General features: G+C 43.1%; 1 protein-coding gene across 1 annotated transcript in view; it reads left to right on the plus strand.

Annotated features, from left to right (window-relative positions):
• The first annotated feature begins 601 nt into the window (after nucleotides 1-601).
• The window catches only part of Jak2 (Janus kinase 2), a 59,515-nt gene continuing 38,060 nt past the window's right edge, over nucleotides 602-22,056 (plus strand). The window contains exons 1-3 of the mRNA XM_032891777.1: nucleotides 602-1,067; nucleotides 1,382-1,464; nucleotides 13,055-13,305. Of these exons, the coding sequence (XP_032747668.1) occupies nucleotides 13,080-13,305 (226 nt within the window). The 5' untranslated portion in view covers nucleotides 602-1,067; nucleotides 1,382-1,464; nucleotides 13,055-13,079. The remainder of the gene's footprint in view (nucleotides 1,068-1,381; nucleotides 1,465-13,054; nucleotides 13,306-22,056) is intronic.

The raw sequence follows: 22,056 nt of genomic DNA on the forward strand, positions 1-22,056 counted from the left end.
GGAGGTTGTCTTCATCTCCTATCTTTGGGAGACTCTGTTCTTCAATGAATGAACGTGGCTCTTTGGGACCCTGCGTGTCGTTTCTTCTTCCAACCCGCCCCTTTGCAGAAGTGGTGGCTAACAGAAGATTTGGGTCTCAGTGCCGGGTCCACGGTGCCACGTCCCCTGGCCTGAGCGCTTAGGGCAGGGAGCCACATGTGGAAGCGAAAGCAGGAAGGGGAAAGTCTCCGCGGAGGCAGCGGCTGCCTATCCTATCAGCTCGGACGCACCGGGGCCTTCCCGGCCGGGCTGACTCATTCCCAGCCGGCTCCTCGGCGAGCGGAGGCCGCAAGCACGCCCAGAGACTGCGCCAACCGCACCCGCCCCGCTCCTCCTCCTCGCGCGCTCTCGCCCGGGGGCTGCCCCGGGAATCTCCACGCGCGCCTCCGCTTCCCCGGAGCCGGCGACCGCCTCCCCAGCCTGGGCCCAGCCCCGCGGGCGGCGCAGGCGCAGTGGGGCGTGCCGGCCTCCGCCTCCGCCTCCGCCTCCGCCCCCACCTCCGCTGGCTTGCCTACGCCCGGCTCCTCGGCTCTTGGCCTGAGGCTGCGCCGCGACAGAGCCCGCCGCGCAGGGGCGACTGAGCGGGAGTCGCGGGCCGAGCCGAGGCGGCGTGCGGCCCCTGGAGGGCGGGGACCGGCCTCGGCGCGCGGTGGGCGTGGCGTGGGCTGCAGGAAGCTGAGGCAGAGCAGAAAGGGGGCAGCAGCGGCTACCGCCGGCCTCCCGCCGAGCTGACAGGCTGGGCGGGCCCCGGCTCTGGGCGAGCTCGCGCGGCGTCGGCACCTCGGCCGCGGCCCGGGGTCGGAGGCGCCCGTCCGGGCGAGGGCTGCAGGCGGCTGCCGGGTCCGCCGCTGCGGGATGTGAGTGCGGGCCAAGCCCGCGCGGGAGGGCCCCCTAGGGCCCAGCCTGGCGGCCGCTCGACCCTACGCCCGGCCCGGGGGCTCCCTAGACCTCGGCCCGCCCGACACGTCGCGGAGGAGCGGATCCTGCGCGCCTCCGGGCGCTCCTGTGTGGCCCGACCCGTGTCCCCGGTGGGTGCAGTCCCTTGCTGCTGGATGGGGGTGGGGGGCAGCGGTTCTCCCTGCGGTCCCGCCTCCTGCTCGCCGCTTAGCCCCCCTCTGCTGGCAGGGAACTTCAAAGCTAGAAAACCTGCGGGTTTCCGACAGCCTAGGAAGGAGTGGCTGGCTGTTGATAAATGCACGCATCCCGGTGTGCCTTAGAACCCGACCCACCCTCTTTCTTATTCTTCTGTAAATTTTTCTAGACGTCTAAACAGCGCAGGGGGGAAAAAGAGCATCTATTTGCCCTGGGTTTCTGAGGTAGTGACTGCTGCTTCTGTTTTTAGGTTCCTGAAGCAGGCGACGGGAACAAGATGTGAACTGTTTTTCCTCCACAGAAGAAGAGGCCCTTCTTTCCCCTCCCGGGAAGGTGGGTGTTAGATCTCGGGGCTGCCTGGGTGCTGCAGTTAAAGACAAGGGCGTCTGAGATGTGCGAGCCAGTGCCTGCTAGGGAGGCTGGATGCTTGTGTAGAACGGCAGGGCTAATTGTTGCTTACTGCGAAAATGGCAGTGTTGAACTTTTCCTGTTGCTGTGGGAGAATAATTGGGTGGTATTTATTGTGTCTCTTGGATCCTTTAAGAAGCAGTCTTTGTTGGCTTTACAGTGTGGTCTTGCAGAGAGGAAAAAAAGAAGTCGTCCCTTTCTCCCCTTTCTCTTTAGGTAGCCCGCGTCTTAATTTTCAAGTAATTAGAAATACGGGTTGTTTTTGTTGGGTTTCTGCTGCCACATTGAATGCTTCCTGTATTCACCTGCCTTGTCGGTTGAATGTACGTGGTTTGCTTTCCGGTGGTTACTAGTCTGTCAGGGGAATGAAAGGGCAGGAGCCACTGAGTGTTGTCACAGAGAGGAGGAGAAATGTGAAGAAGGGAAACAGAAGTGGGAATAAGAGAGTCGGAGGTTGCTTTTGGTTTCATAATAGGTTTGTATGAGTGAATTGTTGGCTTACTGCAAATATTCTGATATAATTCCCAGCGGATTTGAAAATGAATCATCAATTTTTGGTCCTCTTTCTCTATGTCCTCTACCTGTTTACTATTCCAGGTTTTAAGATCCTTTGGTTGTATGTGAGTTCGCTTGAGTGTGGTGCATCTGCAGACTGGATGTGTCCAGGACTTCTAATAGTACTCAGTAGTCTACAGGCGATAACCTTTACCTGGACGGGAAGCTGCAGAACGTGTAGGCTACATAAGCACTCAGGGTTGGTTTTGCCTTTGTGGAGGATCGTGGAACTTGCTCTGTAGACCAGGCTAGCCTCCAACTCAGAGAATCTCCTGCCTCTGCCTTCCAAATGCTGGGATTAAAAGCCTTCACCACCACCCATCCGGCTTCATTTCTTTTTGTGTCTTTTCTTTTGTAATTTGAAGGTGTCTTGAATGAGAAAAGCAAACATGTTTATTCTCTGCTAATAACCAGATAGGTTATTCTTGAAAGATGGACTCCTTTTCTGGCAAAATAGGAAAAGACCATTGACTTTGGAGTTAGATCTGAGTGTGTAGACCTAGGTTAGGATAGTGGTGTTCTTTCCGTTTCATGGCTGTATTACTTACAATTTATTTTCTTAGAGCACTGTGTGAGCCTTGGTGGGATGAGTGCAGAGTAGTGAATGGTTCGGCCGCTTTTGGAAGTCTTAGCTTCTCGTAGCTGGTCAGGCAAAGGAGGTTTCTAGCTGGGCGGTACATAGGTGGTCAGTCCTGGTTCTTCTTCCACAGAGAATGGAGAAACTGCATGCCAATGTATTTACAGCCTTTGTATGGGAAGGGTTTGACTCCTGAGCCCCATGGTGCTGCCCTCTTGTGGTTAACTGTGCACAGACTTGTCCTTTGCCCCTCCATTACGCTGTTTTTCCTTTTTTAGGCTCCCTCTCTTAGTTCTCAGTTTCCCAAACTCTGTCAGGTGCTAGAGCACCAAAGAACTCGGGCGTTCACCACTTACTTGAGGGAGTTTCAGGGGTAGGAAGTTCTGCCCGTTCCTACAGTGGCGTGCCTTTGTAAAGCTGTATTTTCAGGGTTTACTGTGTGAAAAGTAGCTATTTAGTCTGACAATTAGTGTGGCAGTACCCAGGCAACATTAGACTCTAAGAGCGTTAATGCTAAGGTGTTTGACCCTAATAAAGAAATTGCTGACTTTCAGGATTCCTCAAATGAAGACAGTTTGGGAACATCTTCATTTGATTGTAGTTGGCTTTTCTGGTAAAAAAATGTTTCAATTGAAAGCCAGGACCAGCTCATAATGGCTTAATGTAGTGCTTCTAATAATGTCTGTTATGGTGTCTGCTAGGTTCTTCTCATAATGCCTGTATGATGTCTGCTAGGTTCATTCACAGTGTAATTCTTCCTCTTGTGTATCAGCTGCTCTAGTCAGTTTATAGTTTTAATTTTTTTCTGCCTGGTTCTCTTACCAGTATGTCTTTAATAACCTTTTTGTCCCAGATGGACACTGTTATTTTATACTGTTGCTGGAATTTGGATCTCGACCGTCCCTGACCAGCTTTGTGTCAATGCTTTTGTTACTGGGCTGTGTGTTGCAGGAGTCTCGCTCTAAGTGGAAGGCAGGAGACACTGAGATGCCAACTTCTCTCCTGCTTCCCTGCTGCCATGGCAACCAGGCCTTTCTTATTTTAATAATACTCTGCTGGCTACAGAGACAGTTTTGAGCCCTCTACATTTCCCCACAATTTCCTAGAGCAGGAATAGTTTATCTCAGTTGTAAAGGCCCCTAGACAACACATGGCTTCAGTGTGTGCGCTGAATTGCCCTGTTTGTACTTCCCGTGTCGCCGTAGGGGAGACTTGCCAGTATTACTTCAAATACTTCAGAGTCTGTCTCCTTTCCTAGTGTTCAAGAGCCTTTTTCCTCACTCTGGGTTAAGTCCTTTCTGACAGTTGTCGGAGGCTTCATTAGGCCTTTATTTGATTTCCCCAAGGACTTTGGTGGGGTCTTCCCCCTTTCCAGCTACTGTAGAGCTGTCCCGTCATCCAGTGGTTCTTAGAGTTACATACCGGATTACCGAAATCTGTATTGTTGGATTCTGTCTCCAGAGTGTGTGCTTCAGCCTGGAGTGAACCTGTGTGTCCGCATTTCTCTAATGTCTTCCAGGGACCACCACACTGTGAAAACCACTGGTTTAAACTGGCTGGCAGAGTTTTTTTTCTGTTGAAGAGCATAGTTTTTAAACTGCACTGGCAAGATTGTCTCTTCTGCTAGTCTACAGTGGTACCTTTGTAGTGCAGAAGTAGTCATAGGCAGTACATAAATAAATGGCGCGCTTCGACTCAACCAAGGTTTATTTACAGAAACAGCCAACTGGCTGAATCTGGCACATAAACTACAACATGAACATTCCCAGTGTACGTTATTACATAATTCCACGGTCTCAGTGAGTTACTGATGTACTCTTCATTTGTTTAGAGCAAGCCTTATTGAAAGAGCCACATTTGTCTTTTAAAAGGTTCTTTCTTAAAATTTATTTTCTTGAGCAAGCCACACATTTAATGCTTTACAATTTGAAGTGGTGTTTTTGTGTATGTGTTATTTTGTTTGTGAAGCAGAAGAGGGCTCGTCGGATTAGAAGCAGCATGTGTTCCTGATTGCAACACACACACATTGCCAAGTCAGTGTAGAAACACGAAGTGCTTTTTATATCTCTACTACAGTGTTTTCAGGTGGCCTCGTTCTAGCTAACTGGAGACATGGGAACCATAATCTGACCATTTACAAGCTTTTAATTTTCTATTTTGGGAACTGTATGTTCCAGGACACACATTCCCTGTTTTTCATACCTCTGTCCCTGCACATAATGCTCTGCTGTTTGGTGTCTAAATTCTCACCCCCCCCATTCTTTACAGACAGACAGACAGAAAGGTGTGTGTGTGTGTGTGTGTGTGTGTGTGTGTGTGTGTGTGTGTGTGTGTGTGTGTGTGTGTGTGTGTGTGTGTGTTTTAAAGAATATGGGTGCCTGGGAAGGCCACAAGGGGGCATTGGATCCCTTGAAGCTCACAGGCAGTCATGAGGCACCAGACAGGGAGGTGAAATCTGGAAGCGTAGGAAGCCCTTGAACTCCTGAGCCATGTCTCCTCAAATTCTTTTTTTTTTTTTTTTTTTTTGTAAAGGTCTAGTCCATGCTTTACTTGCACATGAGCTGTCTAAAAGCTTTCTCTGTTTTAATAATCATGGTCATTCTTCCCTGGTCGTCTTTCAGCTCTAAGTGAGAAGTTTAGGATTAGAGTATACAGTAACTGAGTGAAAGGTACAGGCTTTAGGAATCAAGAGGCACATTTACTATTTACTAAAACAGAAACGACGGTAGTAAAATTCCCTCATCAGACATAATCGGTTTGCAGTGAGGATGGGTTGGAGGTGACTTTTAGGTTTCATGGCACTCCTTAGGTTAGTGGTTTTATCTATTATGATATTTTCTCATGGTCATTTGTTTGAAAAGGCAACTGTTTTAGAATTCTAAAGTGTAGGAATAGATTCAGATAATATTAGATTCTCAAATGACTGTATTTGAAGTTTTTCCATGTATGTATGTATGTATATACATAATTAAAAATTATTATAGTAACTTTTTAATCTTCACTTACTTGACATCATTTCGGTGTCAGGTGTCATAATCAGTGAGACATCATGCTTCTCACCTGCAGGAGACTTTCAGTCTTGTGACGAAAGAAACCAGAAAGCCCACATGTGGCCTAACCTTTGAGAGGTCAGAACTGGTGGCTCCTGGGTGGGGCAGGGACAGGTGGAGAGAGCGAGCCTGAGAACTTTGTGGAGATGGTGATTTCGAGAGGGTCTGGGTGACGTGGAAGAGCGTGGGCCCGGCCGTGACTGCACTGTGAGTTTCACTTTATGTGTGTGTGGGGGGAATCCTACAAATATAGACGACTAACACAGAGGCAAGTTCAGAATTAAGCACTTGAAACTACTACCTCCATTTCAAGAACTAGAGATTTCTCAGTATCTTCAGATACCTTCTCCCATTAGTGTATTTTGAGTTGAATACATATTTTTTTTGGCTTAATACATATGCCTTAATGAACTAATCAGTTTTACTCAACCTATTTAAAATGGTTACCTTAAAGCTTACAGTTTTCTACAACTTACTGTTCTATTTTTAATATTTATCTTAAATTAACATACAGCCAAGGAACTCACTTTCTACAGTGTGAACAGCCAGAGTATTTTCTCATTTTCTTCATGATTTGGTTGTCTGGAGGCTCGTTTGCTTAGCTGTGTCTTTGGAAGTGGGGGTGCAGTGCGTGGTAGTGTTTGTGTGAGTGTGAGTCTCTGTAGGGTGTGTGACTAGGAAAAGAACCTCTCTTCATGGTTGTAGTCTCAGCTCATGCACGGGATCCTCAGAACCTTTTAGGAAGGGCATAACAGAACGGTGCTGAGATTTTTTGACGTGGCATCGACATGCATGCAGATGCTGTAAAGGCACTAGCAGATAAAACTAACAGAGCAGAGATCAATACTGTGATACCACCTGCGGTGTAATCATCATAGAGAGAGAGAGAGAGAGAGAGAGAGTGTGTGTGTGTGTGTGTGTGTGTGTGTGTGCGCGCCAGTCACAGAAAAAGGCCAATTTGAATTACTTAGGTTTTTAATTCTTTTGTAAAAAAAAAAAAGTACATTTTCTAAAAGGCCAAATTCATTTTAATGAAGCAAACATTTCCTGAGTGCTTGTGGAGTTCTGCATTATATGTTCTTGTATAATGTATGTTCTATGTATGTTCTGTGTAACACCTTTTTAAAATTATAAATTCATAATTGGATACAAAAAGTAAATATAAACACATGTAAAACACGGATGAAAATAGGTCTGATTGCCAGTCCTGGCAGTATAAGCTTGCGCTATTAGCTACTGGAGAAGCTAATAAAGTCCCATTTGGACTACTAAACATCTTCAAGGCTAGTCTGGCTAACTTAGGAGATCCTGACTCAGAATTTTAAAGTATTTCAAAAAGGGTTGGGAATATAAAATTGAGTAGTAGAGCCCTTGCCTAGCATGTGTGAGGCTCTGTGTTTAATCCTCAGGATTGAAAACAGGGCGGGGGGGGGAGAAAAAGAAGAAGAAAGAAAGAGTGAGCCAAGCTGAAAGTATCTTTAGATTACAAATACAAGTAGTGAGGGTGCCTTGCTGGGTTCCTTGTATAGAGACTAGGAACTTTGACCTTATGGACTAGAGTTAATTTACTGCTGTTTCTTCCCTCTTAAGTCAGCAGTTCTCAACCTGTAGGTCATGACCCCTTTGAGGGGCGAACAGCCCTTTCACAGGGGTCACCTAAGATCATCAGAAAGCACAGGTATTTACATTATGATTTATAAGTCATTTTGAAGTAGCAACAAAAATAACTGTATGGTTGGGGGTCATCACAGCCTGAGGAACTGCATTAAAGGGAGGCAGCATTGGGAAGGTTGGGAACCATTGATCTAAGTGCCCGATGCTACCTGATGCTATAGCATTGGGTAAGTTACAGGCTTAGGAAGAAGACATGGTATAGGTTTTCAAATCGTAAGATGAAGCTAAAAATCTTCTCTTTTGTTCTGACTTGGTATTGTCAGAACTAGTTCTGTATATAGCTAGCCAGGTAGACTAGGTTGTCTTACTATTGTTAGGGAAAAGTGAAGGCAAGGGGTGTGTATGTGTGTGGCGTGTGTATGCCTTGGGGGTTTGGGGTGTGAAGGATTGGCGTGAAGTAGAAAATAGTGAAATGTGCCTACAAACCACATTTCAAAATGATAGCCATCTTAAAATTTAAAACAATTCATTTCATTTTAGGTTAATTTTTTTTTTTAAAGATTATATCTTCCTTTGTAGCCCCAGTTGACCCAAATTCAACAGGTCACCTAAGCTGACCTCAGATTCATGGGGATCTTTCTGCCTCAGCCTCTTAAGGGTTAAGATCGCAAGCACGAGACACTGCGCCTGCCTTTCTTTGCGAGGTTTGAAAATGAACTTTTAGTGGAAGTGCATCAGAGCACTGAGTGTAGAGCCTCACGATGCTCAGAAACAAACGCCCCCGGGTTAGTCACTCCTGTCATCGTGCAGAGTATTGCTAACATCCCTGTGGCCTTTCCTATCCCCTCACTGTCATGGCCCTGCTGTGCTAACCGTCGTCCTAAGTTGTCATCGTAAGCAAGAGCAGCTGAGAGATGTGGAAGTAAGCTTGAGAGGCTCTGTAGTTAACAGACTCTGTTAGTAGAACTTGGAGGGAATGACAAAATTCTGTCTTTCAAATGCCTGGTTCCTTAGATTTGCCTAGAGTAGGAAGTAGAGATATAGTCAAACTTTGCTGCATTAAACAGACCACAGAAGTCTTACATTGCTAGATGGAAAAAGACGACACCGTGGATGACAGCGACTCTCTCATTGCCTCGGCTCACCAGCAAAGCAGTGCAGTCATTTTAATGTGTTGGAGAAAAGGACCTGTAGATAGAATTTTGAGAGTGTGGGAAGTGCTTTTCAAAGCCATTGGAAAAGATCCCCTGGAAACTACTTTTTTTATTTTTAAGTTTGATACTTTAGCAATTTAATATACAATGAATATTTTTAGAAAGCCAAAACAGAACCAGGGTTATGAAAAATGAAATTCAAGGGTACTTAATAACAGCAGTTTTTCACACCCGTTAAGTCTTAAAGAGCTAGAATTCAAAACCCTGTTAATCATAATTTGAGCTGTCCTCAAGCTGTGTTCTGCAGGAACTGTAACACTAAGGAACTGAGACCACTAGAAAGGTAACAACAGCATTATCATAAACTCACAGAGGGGACACAAAGACTAAAGACATCAACTATAAAAAAGCGAGAATGCCATTTTATTTGCCACAGCAAGGAGACAAGCTCCGTCAGTGAAGTAAGTCCGACAATCTGACTCACACTTCATTAAAAGTGATTTCCTCAAATTCACAGTGTTCAAATTTGGCTGAACTAAAAAGAGCTGAAGACAGGAATTTTACTAGATGTACGTAAGGCACTCATGTTCTTTTCATACAGAATTATACCTGTGCTTAAATAAAGCAAGCACAGAGGTAAAGGGGTCACCCATGCGCTAGATTTAAGCAATCTTCCTTACCACACTGCTTAAAAGAGTCACAAAAATATTATAAATCTTAGATTTTCTTGCTCAGTCTTTAAAAATAAAAATATTTAGACCCCATACTATTTCACTTTCAGATTTTTTTCTCCTGTCACTTTTAGAATTGCCTAGACAGACTGTAAAATTAAGCCATTTTACTAAGGTAAGTGTTCATCAAATTTAGCATGCCGTAAATTAAGAATAAAGAGAATGGGGTTATTTAAAGTATTTCTCCTATGCTCCACTTCCTGACTAACAGGACGAATTTTATTTAGAATGTAAGGAAGCACAGGTACCATATCCTACAGGCACCATTAAATTGAGAGAATTCAGTCTGAAAAAAATACAGCTCTAAAAATCATATTGCAAGTTTCTGAAATGTAATCAAAGCATTTTGCCTTTCTCCTAGTTTCATATTGATAAGAGATGGGGTGTCAAATTAGCATGTGGACCAATTATAATCTCACATTTACTACCACCACCCCCGCAGTTAAACAAAAGAAACATTAATACAAGAGTTCCACACTATATGCTTTCCAGGTTTAAAAGCCCATTAATAAGCACACTGTATCCCCTTTCCACCCGGCCACGCACTGGAAGCAGGCGTTCCTCTACCTGAATGAGCCAGTGCCAGTAGAACAAGATTCAGACATTTCTGGAGAGATTACCGCTGCCCTCCCGGGACAACCCCTGGCGTCTGTGCGTACTTCTGTGCTACAAAGTGGGGGACCATGAGGAAAAGGCCAAAGACTTTGCTATGGAGGACTGAGCGTTGCCTTTTCTCCCGTCTGCCTTCTTAGGAGGTCAGAAGAGAAATCTTCTATGCAAGTAGGGGACATATCTGTCTCTTCTACCTCGCCACTTCTGAGAAAGGGAGTGTCCAGTCTTCATTTGAGGACATCCTCTGGCAGTGTTTATTTTAAAAGTGAGCACCCCTGGAGACTACTAAAAGATGTGTTTTAGCAGGAACCAATGAGTCTAGAAGGGAGTCTTTGCATCTCAATGTCAACACAAATATGCTTATCAAAACTACTCTTTAATGCTAGCAATATACTTCAATCGACCTATTTAAAAACAAGCTCAGCTTTGTTACAGTTTCCATTGTTTCTAAATCTTGTTTCATTGATCTTTGTCTTTTCTTAATTATTTCCTTCCTTCCTTCTAACTTTGAGCTTCAGTTTTTTTTTTTTTTTTTTATCCTGAGGTATAGTGTTAGAGATTTTCCTTTTTATCTTTATGTAAGCACTTACTGTTATAAACTGCCCTTGCTTTCTCTGCCTTTGATTGACTTGCATAACTAATAAAGACTATATAACAAATTATAAAAATATTTTAAAATCATATACGTTTGAACAAGTCAAAATTCCTTAAAGTTTATAAATTTACTTGCAGGTAGTCTTTAGAAAACTTGTAACTTTGTATCTGTTCCAACAATTGCCAGTTGGGCATTTTTGTTTTTTATTATTTTATACACCGACATTTTCACGAGGTATATGTTTTTACAACTAAAGAGTACTTCTAATATTTCTTTAGTAATTAAGTCCTTATAGTTACATATATAGAAATATGTTTCAAGTTGTAATTATGTCTCTTTATTTTCTTTGAGACAGACACGCACTGTGCCGCTCCGGCTGTACTGGAACTTGTTACATAGAGCAGGCTGGCCTTGAGTTTGCAGAGGTTTGCTTGCCTCATTCATTCATTCTCCCCCCCCCAATCTCTCTCTGGCCAGCCTGTTTGTCTGTCTCTGTCTCTGTCTCTCTCTCCAGTTCTTGACCTGGAATTCTCTATATAAACCAGGCTTGTAATTCCCTTAGTATTTTACATAGATATGTATATGTTACTTAGAGCAGTGCTTTGTCAGTAGCAAATGCTTTAAGGTTTTGTTTGATGTTATTTTTACTGATTTAGTTAATTTGTTTCCTGTAATGGACTCACTGTGTGACCTTCCCCCTGCCTCTGTCTGTACACACCTATGTTATCAGTTGTTGTTATTACCAGTATTTTTCTCATGTCCATAATTACATATATTGGGAGGCTATCAAGTTTTTAACTCCAGTCATGAAATATTCCAAATAAGCAAGCTCATATTTTAGCTACCAGCTAGATTCTGGTAGAACTGTCTAAGAACGACGTAAATGAAAATGTGTAAAGCAGTTCTTGGGTAGCATCCTCATTCATGTTCATGGTTTTACAGATCTACACTTGAGCTCTGTGCACTTGTCTTTTGGTTCCCTGTTTCCTCCACAGTCCATTACTGTCACCAGGTAGCATTAAGTCTGTGTTTCTATGCCCTCTCATTATCTACCATGCTGTTTGAGTTCACGATCTCCTGATGCCCAGACCATATCAGCAGCCTTCTAGCTTCATCACTTTCTGTCCTAAATCGTTGTCTGTGCTGTGAAGTTTAAATTCTTTGGTCATTTACGTCTTTCTTTAATGTTGTACTGTCCACCAAGATTGTATTTGTCATAAGTACCCAGATGTGTGGAGGGAGGTAGATGTTTCCTGCCTCAGCCTCTAGGTTAATCTTGCCCAAGCATGTTATCTCTTGGCCTGCCTTTCGTGATTGCCTCATGGTTTTGAGGTGAGTACTCTGCCCTAACTTCAAGTGCAGATTCAGGGAGAGAGACGGTAAGAGGAAAAACCATAAAGAGCATGCTGACAGATCAGCTCCTCTTAATGATGCACCTCAAAAAGCCCCCCAGTAACTTCGTGAATCTTACTTGCTGAAACTGGTTCACATAGCTATCCCTTAGTAGGGAAGATGTGTTTTGTTGGGCACCCAACAAAACCGAGCTTCCTTCTTGAGGGAGGAAATGCTCGTAATCTTGCCACAAATATCCGTGTTTTTACTCCTCCCGTGAGAGTGTAAAATTCTTGCTGTTTTAACTCAGCACAGTGAATTGTTGAGCTCACAGTGTGCTGGGCACTTTCCAGTACAGAAAGCTCCCCTGGACTACATCTAAATGCAGTGTCTTTTTTAAAATCAGTTTTAAATCTGACTTTTAAAAATAAAGCTCATCAGACTATTCCAGTTTGAAGGTAATACTCCTTCCTTCACGAAAGCAGTCGTCAGGGTAGTCCATGCGGTGGGCAGTGTTCCCGTGTGTGAAATCCTCAGGTGTCTGTAACTCATGTGAGTTAACATATTTGTGCTGTTTTTTGGTTTGTTTTAATTTTTTATTTATAATGGGAATTACTAGGACCCGACAGCAATATAAATGATGACACAGAGGCTTTTAATGTTTTAAAGCTTAGACCCTTTAGCTGGGGCAGCCTCCCAGCCAGGTATCTAGCTGAACTGACCAATCCTGGCCGACATCCTGCCACACGGGTAGCTCGTCCTCTCTGCGCGGGTCCATCTTCATTCGCCTCCGCGTTTGCTGGCCAGTCTTCTCCCAGCATCCAGGGAAGTTCTGCCCTCCACCCGCTGCCTCTAGGCTTGTGAGGAAAGATGAATATTTACAAAATAGGGGCCAGAGATTGGCCATAGAAATAACAAAACCAAGATCCTGTCTGTAGAGGGCAGAAGGAAGTGTTGGCGCCCATGGAACTAGAGTTAGGATTGCGAGCCACCTGTGATGTGAGTTCTGGGACTCTAACTGGGTTCTCTGGAGAGCACTAAATCCTCCCACGGCTGAGCCATCTCTAGCTCCTATTTGTTTAGTCGCTCCTACATGTTTATATTCCCCTGTTAGGTTATAGCTGGGATTCTGTGATTGTCCACGTGAAGTCCACAGTGTGGCACCTCGTGATAAACTTCTGTGTGGTGTGTGAGCATTTAGTTAGCCAGTCACTTGGACAGAGCCATGGCTGTCGGGAAGACTCCTTTGTATCTGAGGGTTAGCTTTCCTAACGTCACTTCGATTTCTCCAATAGGCCGATGTTCTGAAAAAGGCTGTGGATGGGAATGGCTTGCCTTACAATGACAGAAATGGAGGGAACTTCCACATCTCTTGCACATCAAAATGGTGATATTCCTGGAAATGCTAACTCTGTGAAGCAGACAGAGCCAGTCCTTCAAGTGTACCTGTACCATTCTCTTGGGCAAGCTGAAGGAGACTATCTGAAGTTTCCAAATGGAGAGTATGTTGCCGAAGAAATTTGTGTGGCTGCTTCTAAAGCCTGTGGTAGGTATTAAGAATCACCAGTTCTTTTATAGTTTACTATTTGTGGGTTATTATGCTACTCTAATACAGTGTACATGTTAGTTTATTATGGCTCTTTGCCATGTTTTACATGTATACCAAGTGACAACAACATTGAAGTGATTGACACAGAGTAGATGTCAAAACAGAGTGAAGCCTATAAACATTTGCTGAGACCACAGTAGGTGAAGAAAGACTCTTGTCATAGGATATCTCATAAGTCGGACTCTTTTTCAGGTGAAACATGGTTTGTTATGTAGCCCAAGCTGGTCTGGAGCTGACTGTGTAGCCCAGGTTGGCCTTGAGCTTGCTGTTACCTGTCCCGTTGTCTCAGACTCAGTTTCTGAGATTACAGACATGAGCTGTCACCTTCAGCATCATAAGTAGATCTTGGAACTACATCCGTAGCACAGTGCGGAAGGAATGTGTATTTGGGTAAAATTCCTATTTATTTACCTTCATTTTGTGTGTATGTGCATTTTGCCTGCATGTATGTATGTGCACCACTTGTATGCCTGGTGTCTGTGAAGGCCAGAATAAGGCGTGGGTTACAGATGGCTGTGAGCTGCCACCAAGGTCTTCATCAAGGGCATTCAGTACTGTTCACTGCTGAGCTCTCTCTCCAGCTCCTGGGTAAAATCCTGATTTAATAGTTCACAGCTATAGGCAGCAAATCATTGTTTCTACTCCTGAAGTTCTGTATCAACCCCATGTATACATTTCTCTCATTTTATTGATTTATTTAGGTTAAAGGTAAATTAATAGGCTGTTTGGTACTTTCCATGGCTTGTTTTAGGGGAATAGGTTGATTCCTTTTTTCATGTCTACCCATCCATCCACCAAAAGTGGCTAATACGGCTGATGTATAAAAATGAGAGCTAGAGCCGCAGAGGCAGTGGCTCAGAGCGGGAGAACTTGTTGCTCCTGAGAGGCCTCGAGGTTCCTGGCATTGACAACAGTCCTAACTCCAGTTCCCAGGGATCCAGTGCCCTTCCGGTCTCCCAGAGCAACAGGCACATTTGGTGGTCCATAAACAGATATGAAGGCAAAAACACTCATATACACCCAATATTTTAATCTAAAAAAGAGTTATTTATAAAAGACTGCATAATAAAATAATTAAAATGTTTATGTTTTTAGTTTATAAGTGTTCTATGAAAATATGTTTTTTCTGGGTGTGCTGGCACACACCTTTGATCACTTGGGAGGTGATCTCTGAGTTTGAGCCCAGTCTGGTCTACAGAGTGAATGCCAGGACAGCCAGAGCTGCATACTTAGACCCTGTCTTGAAAAAACCAATATAGATGTTTCTGTTTATATAGAGTATTATATATATTTATTGAGACATATACATATTTTTATTAACTCTATAAGAGAATCTTATTTTAATTTATTGAAATGCAGTATAGTTAAATGTTCACTGTCCACACCACTGCCATAGTGCTTGGATCCCTGTGGCCGGCTGGTAAGTTACTTTTTATTATTTGCAGTGTGTCCCTAAGGCGGAACTGCCTCTCCAGCCCTGTAGCAAGTTTTGTAAACAGGAAGTAGAAGTTGTTAAACTTTATTGTTCTTTTATAAGATTGTTTGACAGTTTTAGGGCCTTTGATTTTTTTTTCCCATGAATTTTGTGATTAATTTGTCAATTCTACATAAAAGAGAGCTGAGATTTCAGTAGTGGTTGCATCACATTGCTATTTTTTAATGTTACAATTTTATTTTACAAAATCAAATGATCGAATTATCTAATTTAATTAAAAAATTTTTTATACAATATATTTTAATCATATTCTTTTCCCTCCCCGACCTCTTTCCAGATCTTCCTCTCACCATGCAACTTCACATTTTTCTCTCTGGGCTGGGATTTTGTCTAGTTTGAGCCTGTGTGGGTCTTGTGTGTGTGTGGTCATAGTCTCTGGGAGCGTCTATGTGCATCAGCCCCGTTGTGTCTGGAAATCACTGTTATCCTTGGAAATACCTACCACATTCGGCTTTAAAGTATTTCTGTGTCTTCTTTAAAATACCTAACCCTGGGAAGAGGGATGGGAGAGACCTCCCATTTAGGGTGGGTGCTCCAAAGTCTCTCGGGTGTTAGTCATGAGTCATTTTGTGTTCTTTGGCATTTAAGAGAAGCAAGCGGGGTGGCAGGCATTGGGAGCAGTGCAGGCTATGCCCTGTGTAGTGCTAGGACTCTGTGTGGGATTCTCAGCTCACATGTGCTCTTCGGTACTCATGGAAGCTGGTATTTCTTAGCCCTTAGCAGCATCTAGAGTTGAGTTCCCAGGCAGGCCTAGGTATTGGGATTCCTCAGCCCTTAACAGTGCAGTGTCACACCTTTGAGGCTCGGGGTATCTGAGACCCTTTCCTCAAGGTCTGGCGGGTCTCTGGAAGGCGCCCATGGGCCTTTCTCTTTTCTGGCCCTTTACAGCACTCGTGTGTTCCTGAGCCTCAGGCTCTTTGGTCTCTGTACCTTGGTCTCCTTTACCATGTTTGTGCATGGGAGAGTTCTGGGTCTTCTTCAGCTGTCAAGCATTTGGGTCCTTTCCGTGTTGATGTTTACATCTGAACCCGTCAACTGCTAAGCTGTTGCCATTGCTGCTGCTCTCTTACCTGTTGCTTTTTCCTGTTAGCAACCTAACCGCAATATTCAATAAGGTAGGCTGTAAAGGTCCATTGAGGAGAACTAGTGCATTTGGGCCTAATGTTAAAATACAGGGGAACAGAGCAGGAAGATGCCTCGTAGCTGGCTGGATAAGTGTTTGAACCACGCGCAGCAACCCTCTCGCGTAAAGGAAGGCTTGTCTTCCCACCAGTCACAGTAGCCCTTTGTTGGCTGCCAAGGGAAGTGTTTTGCTCTGGCCTGAGAGGTAATGCTCGCACGATCATTTCCAGTTCGCCGAGGCTTGTGATAGTAAAGTCTAGTACAACTTTTGAAATAGTGCTGGCTGAGGCTGCCTCCAGAGCTGGACCAAGCAGCTGTATAGTTCTCAGCAGTCCATAGAGTGCTCAGAACGGCCAGGGTTGGCCTGAGGGTAGTCCTGCTGGCTGTTTGGTTGGTTTTTTATGGTTAAAGGCAGCCAGGGCAGGAAGAGAAAGTCTGAACGGCTGCCAGTTAGGGAGTCCAGTTGCCCTATTCTCCAGTATCTGCTCATTTACGGGAAAGTGAGCATGAGGAGGAGGGCTTCTAGTAAGTCCTCACAGGCCTTACATCGACAGAGCGAGTGAGTTTAAGATTGCTCACCATGTCCTCAGTACCTCAGAGGGGTGTGTGTGTGTTGGGGGGTCCTCATCTTTCTTGATACGTTTAATTCTAACGTGTTTGTGAACTTCAACATTTTCTTTTAATGTTCTACTTACTATACTGTAACCAGAGAAGGTAACTTTGGATGGTTTTAACCTTAAATTTTTGTTGGCATTGGTTTTGAGGTGTATGAACCTGGAGCGTTTTTCACAGTCACATAAAGAAGCGTGATCCGCCCTGGGGGGGCAAAGGTCTTTATATGCAGTTATAGCTAGTTGATTCGTAGTGCTACGTGTTTGTCTTTATACGCAGTTATAGCTAGTTGATTCGTAGTGCTACGTGTTTGTCTTTATTGAGAATAAGGTGTTGAATTCTCCAGCTAGTATTGTTGAGTTGTCAGTTTTCCCTTTACTTCTAAGTTTTTGGTTCATAGTGTGTTGATAATTTTCTGTCTTTTGGTTGTTTATTTTTACTTTGTTAATTTTACCCTGTTAATTTTTCACTTTAAATCTTATTTTCTTAGTATAACCATACTGGCTTCCTTTTTTTGTTATTATGTGTGTAGATTTTTTTTTCATTCTTTCTCCTCTCAACAACCTATTTGCATCTTTAGATTTTAATGGAGTCTCTTAGGGACATCATGTAGAAAAGTCATGTATTTTTATCCATATGAGGAATCTCTGCTTTTAATGGAACAGCTGTATGCATTTGCATTTGAAATAGTGATAATGAATACTAATTTCTACTATTCTCATTCTCTTCTACATATTATATTTTTCTTTTTAAAATTATTAATATTTTTACTTACTCACTTTACATCCCATTCACTGCTCCCCTCCCAGTTACCCTTCCCACAGTCCTTCCTCCATCCCTCCACTCTTTCTCCTCTGAGCAGGGTGTCGTCCCTGCCCCCACCCCCAAAGTATCCTCCACCCTTCAGGCCTACAGTCCTTCCTAGCTCCATTTACTGTTTGGCTGTGGGTGTCTGCACCTGTGTGAATCACCTGCTGTGTGGAGCCTCTCTGAGGACAGCCACGCTAGGCTCCCGTCTACAAGCATTACAGAGTATCATTAATCGTGTCGTGGGCTGGTGCTTGTCCGTGGGATGGGTCTCAGGTTGGGCCAGTTATTGGCTGTTCCCTCAGTCTCTGCTCCTTCCCCTGTGCCTGCATTTCTTTAGCTTTTTTTGTGCTTAATTTTTTGGTGGTGTATGTCTTAGGGTTCATTGCTGTGACCTAGGCAACTCTAAAAGGAAGCCATTCAACTGGGCTGGCTCACAGTTTCAGAGGTCTAGTCCATTGTCATCATGGCGGGAAGTGTGGCAGTGTGCAGGCAGCCATGCTGGAAAGGCCAAGAGTTCCACAGTATCCCTGGGTGTGTCCTGAGCATGTGTGCGACCTCAGAGCCCACCCCCACATGACACAGGTCTTCCAACAAGGCCAACCTCCTAATAGTGCAGCTCCCTGTGGACCAAGCATTCACACATAGGAGTATACAGGGACCATCCCTATTCAAACCACCACATTTGAGTCTCATGTTTGAAATATTTTTAGTTTTATTAGAAGTTATGCTAAAGATTAGAGTTAATCTTGTACATTTATTAGAATCTATTTGAATTAATGTCACTTAGCTTTGATAACACATGACAGCCATGCTTATATATACTGTCCCTTCATCTTTATGTTCTTTACCTAAGATATTATATCTTACACATTATATATCCACTAACATAATTATTGTTTTTTTGATTTTTCTTCTAAAGTCAGGGCAAAAAAGAAGTTACAGTGAAAACAAGCAGGAATGCAGAGGTCTGGGGGGATTGCTCTGTGTGTGACACAGTAGCTGCAGAAGTGTGAGGCCCAGTGTTTGCACCCAGCAGCCAGCACTCCTGCAAAAAGCGGAACAGGGAACACAGGGTCCCAGGTCAAGCTGGTTGGCTACATCAACTGAGACAGAAAACCTGGATGTTTTTCGTAGGGCAGAGCTTGATTCTTCTTGTATTCATGATTTTAGTTCTTTTCTGTACCAGTGTGTATTCTCTGGAAATTCACTGACATGTAATGTCTTAGGTGATCAACTATGTTTTTATTTTATGTGTATGAATAGTTAGCTTATATATGTTTATGCATACCGTACTCAGAAGCCAGAAGAGGATGCCAGATCTCCTGGAACTGCACTTAAGGTTGGCCTGAGTCTCCATGTGGGAGCTGGGTCCTGGAGTAAATGCTGATCCCTTATCCAGCCCCAGGTGATCAACTATGTTGTAAAAACGTTCCACATGCATTTGAAAATTGTATGTTCTGAGCTTAGCAGGCATATTATTCTCAAATATGAACTAAATTGATCCTTGGGTTAGAATTTATATGTCTATTTTGGCCAGCTTCTGAGAGATTTTGAAATGTGCTGCTGCTTTTCATTCAAACAAATTTTGCTTCATGTAATCCGAATCAATCTTATTAGTTGCAGATAAATTTTATTTATCATTCTTCAGTTTTCACGTTGATTGGAAACTCCCATTTTTCAGTGAATATTTTTCTTGAAGTTTAGTTTCCCTGATGTTGTTGAACCAGGTTTCTTTTCAGTTTAGTTTGCATAGTATATAGTATTTCCTTCTTTTTAAGTTCCAAACTTTGGGTTGGGGATTTAGCTCAGTGGTAGAGCGCTTGCCTACCAAGCACAAGGCCCTGGGTTCGGTCCCCAGCTCTGAAAAAAAAAAAGAAAAAAAAAAGTTCCAAACTTTATGCTTAAAGTTTATCTTTATAAGTAACACAAAATCTTAAAATCCAGAGTGAGACTATTATAGTTTTAGTTCTGTTGTTTACATTTAATATAGTGGCTGATATAATCATTATCTTGTTATTTGTTTCATCTGTTTTACTTGTTTCCTTCCTTTCTGTTTGACCAAGAATTCCCCTGTTTTATTGCTCTTTGTGCCTCTGCTCACGCTGTCTTCTGCCAGGGCTGCCTTCACGTAAGCTGCGCTCTTCTAAGGCTGTCTTGAAGGCTTTTCTCAAACTGCTCCTTGATCATTTCTAATCTCTCTCCTGTGCTTTGCTCTATGTGTTCTTTATTCTAATCATGCTTGTTGGATTACAAATTTCCATGTCCCTTTTTTTTTTTTGAGACAGTGTCATTAAATTGCTCAGAATAACCTTGGCAGTGCTGTGTAGCCAAGGCAGGCCTGCAGGCTTCCCGCCGTGGGCTCCGGAGTAGTCGCGACTGTAGGAATGCAGCATCACACACAGTTCAGCTTTGAATGTTCAATCCCTGCTTTCATCTGTTCCAAGGAGCTGCTAATGTTTATGGAGTGATGATTAGCCTTTCTCGGGAACAGGGAATGGAATCATAGTTTTGGCGAGTAATGGTGTGGGAGAGAAACACACTGAAGTGATTTTTATTAGAAGTAAAAGAATTTGGATTTGGCATATGAGAAAGCAAAAGAGAGTCAGTGACTGTAAAGTTTCTTTATATTCTTCTTACCAAAAATATATGAAGTGCAGTTCTCATTACTTATTTTTCCCTTTTAGGACAACTCTGTTGGCAAACTTTTAATAAAAATGAAATAAATACAAAATTTAATTTTAATTTTAGAATAGAGAAATCAGTGAATAAACATGATTTACAAATACCACATTTTATTATTTTGTTTGTGTGTGTACTCCTATTTCAGATTAATTTCTACCAATATATATTTTCATATGTTAATACTTTAATGTATAAAACTAGCGTTCATCATTTAGCCTCAAGTTGAGTATAGTGGACATGCCTGTTAGCACCCTAGAAACTGAAGTAAGAGGGTCTACATTATATTTCTTCTCTCCAGCCTGGGCTGCATGACAAGACCCTGTCTGCAAAAAAAGGAAAAAAATCTTGGCACTAGGGAGATGGTTCAGTGGATAAAGTGCTCACTGTGAAAGCATGAGGATCCCAGTTCAGTTGTGTAGAACTGAGGTCACCTCTGGCCTCTACACATGTCCATGCACAGGCAAGCACACCCACACACACAAACATACATGTAAAACACCCACCCCACCACAAGCACTCAGGAACATACTATACACTTCTTTTAATGATTAGTGAATATGAACTAGCTTTTTTAATTTTGTGTAGGTTCTCTGTTGGAAAAATCATGGTATTGTTTTATTCTTCAAAAACTCATAAGTTAAGAATAGCGATTAAAATTATGTATATTTACATTAAAACAAATGGTAGTTAAGATTATGTTTTCAGTGTTTTTCTGTATAAAATGGAAGGTTTTTTTTTTTTTTTTTTTTTTTGGTTTTTTTTTTTCGGAGCTGGGGACCGAACCCAGGGCCTTGCGCTTCCTAGGCAGGAAGGTGTTTTATGGCCTCTTCTTGGACAGTTTCATCTCCCATCAGCCCTTACATACCTAAAGCATTACGTTTACAAAGCGTAGTTAGTGGGTGAAGGAATCATATAATTTTTATAATGAAGGATATGAATTAAAGATGTGCGTTATGATGTTATCAGCCTGCCACAGAGCAGTGGTTCTCAACCTGTAGGTCATAGCCCCTTTTGGGAGTTGCATATCGGATATTTATATTACAATTCATAACAGTAGCAGAATTGCAGTTATGAAGTTATATACAGCTATGAACAAAATAACTCTGTGGGGGTGTGTGTGTGACTGCAACATGAGGAACTGTTAAGGATCCCAGCACTACGGAGGTGGTTGAGAACCACAGCTTTGGAGGATGATACTTGAATTTCCAACTTTAAAGCATTTTCTCAATCTAAAATCAACAGTCAAAATAGTGTCTGTGAGTGGCGTCCTTCCCTGCTCCCTATGCCTTTGTGGTTGTTTTGGTTTCCATAATTCACTATTTACTGTAGCTTGGGATTTCATTTATAGAGTGAACCATTCCCTTCAGCTTGGCATTGAGTGTTTTCTAATCCACTCACCCCAGCTCTTTTTCCACTTTCCCATAGGATGTCCTGTTGTTTTTTAGGGACAGGATCCTAACATGTAGCCCTGGTTGTCCTGGAACTTGGCAAGTAGACTGAACTGACCTTGCTCGAAGAGCTCTGCCTGCCTCTAGTAGTGCTAGGATTGAGAGGCGTGCATGCACCCTCGTCCCAGGCTTAGGAATCCTCTGTGATGGCAGTTTCTTTTCCTACTTCTCACTCAGTCCCATCCTGATAAGTAGGGCAGTGGTCTCCTGGGAATTTTCACTTTGGTCTGTGATTATGGGCTACTCACATGTCCTGCACACCTCTCCCACAGGTTTAGGATTTTGAGGTAATTTTATGAAATTGATATTCTAATGTGCATCTTGCTTTTCTTAAAAAGTATTGATAGAAATCTACTTAAGCCAGTGACTTTTATGCCAGTTGTTTTGTTGAACTTGGTAACAATCCAAAGCCTGGCTCTCACTCTCACAGGTTTTCTTCTTCCTGAAATTTATGTACTGCGTTGTTACTGTGTCACAGCTCCTTCAGGAGTACAGGGACATAGGAGGAAGTGCTAGGTG

The sequence above is a fragment of the Rattus rattus genome, chromosome 2, assembly GCF_011064425.1.
Source record: "Rattus rattus isolate New Zealand chromosome 2, Rrattus_CSIRO_v1, whole genome shotgun sequence".
Taxonomy (NCBI): domain Eukaryota; kingdom Metazoa; phylum Chordata; class Mammalia; order Rodentia; family Muridae; genus Rattus; species Rattus rattus.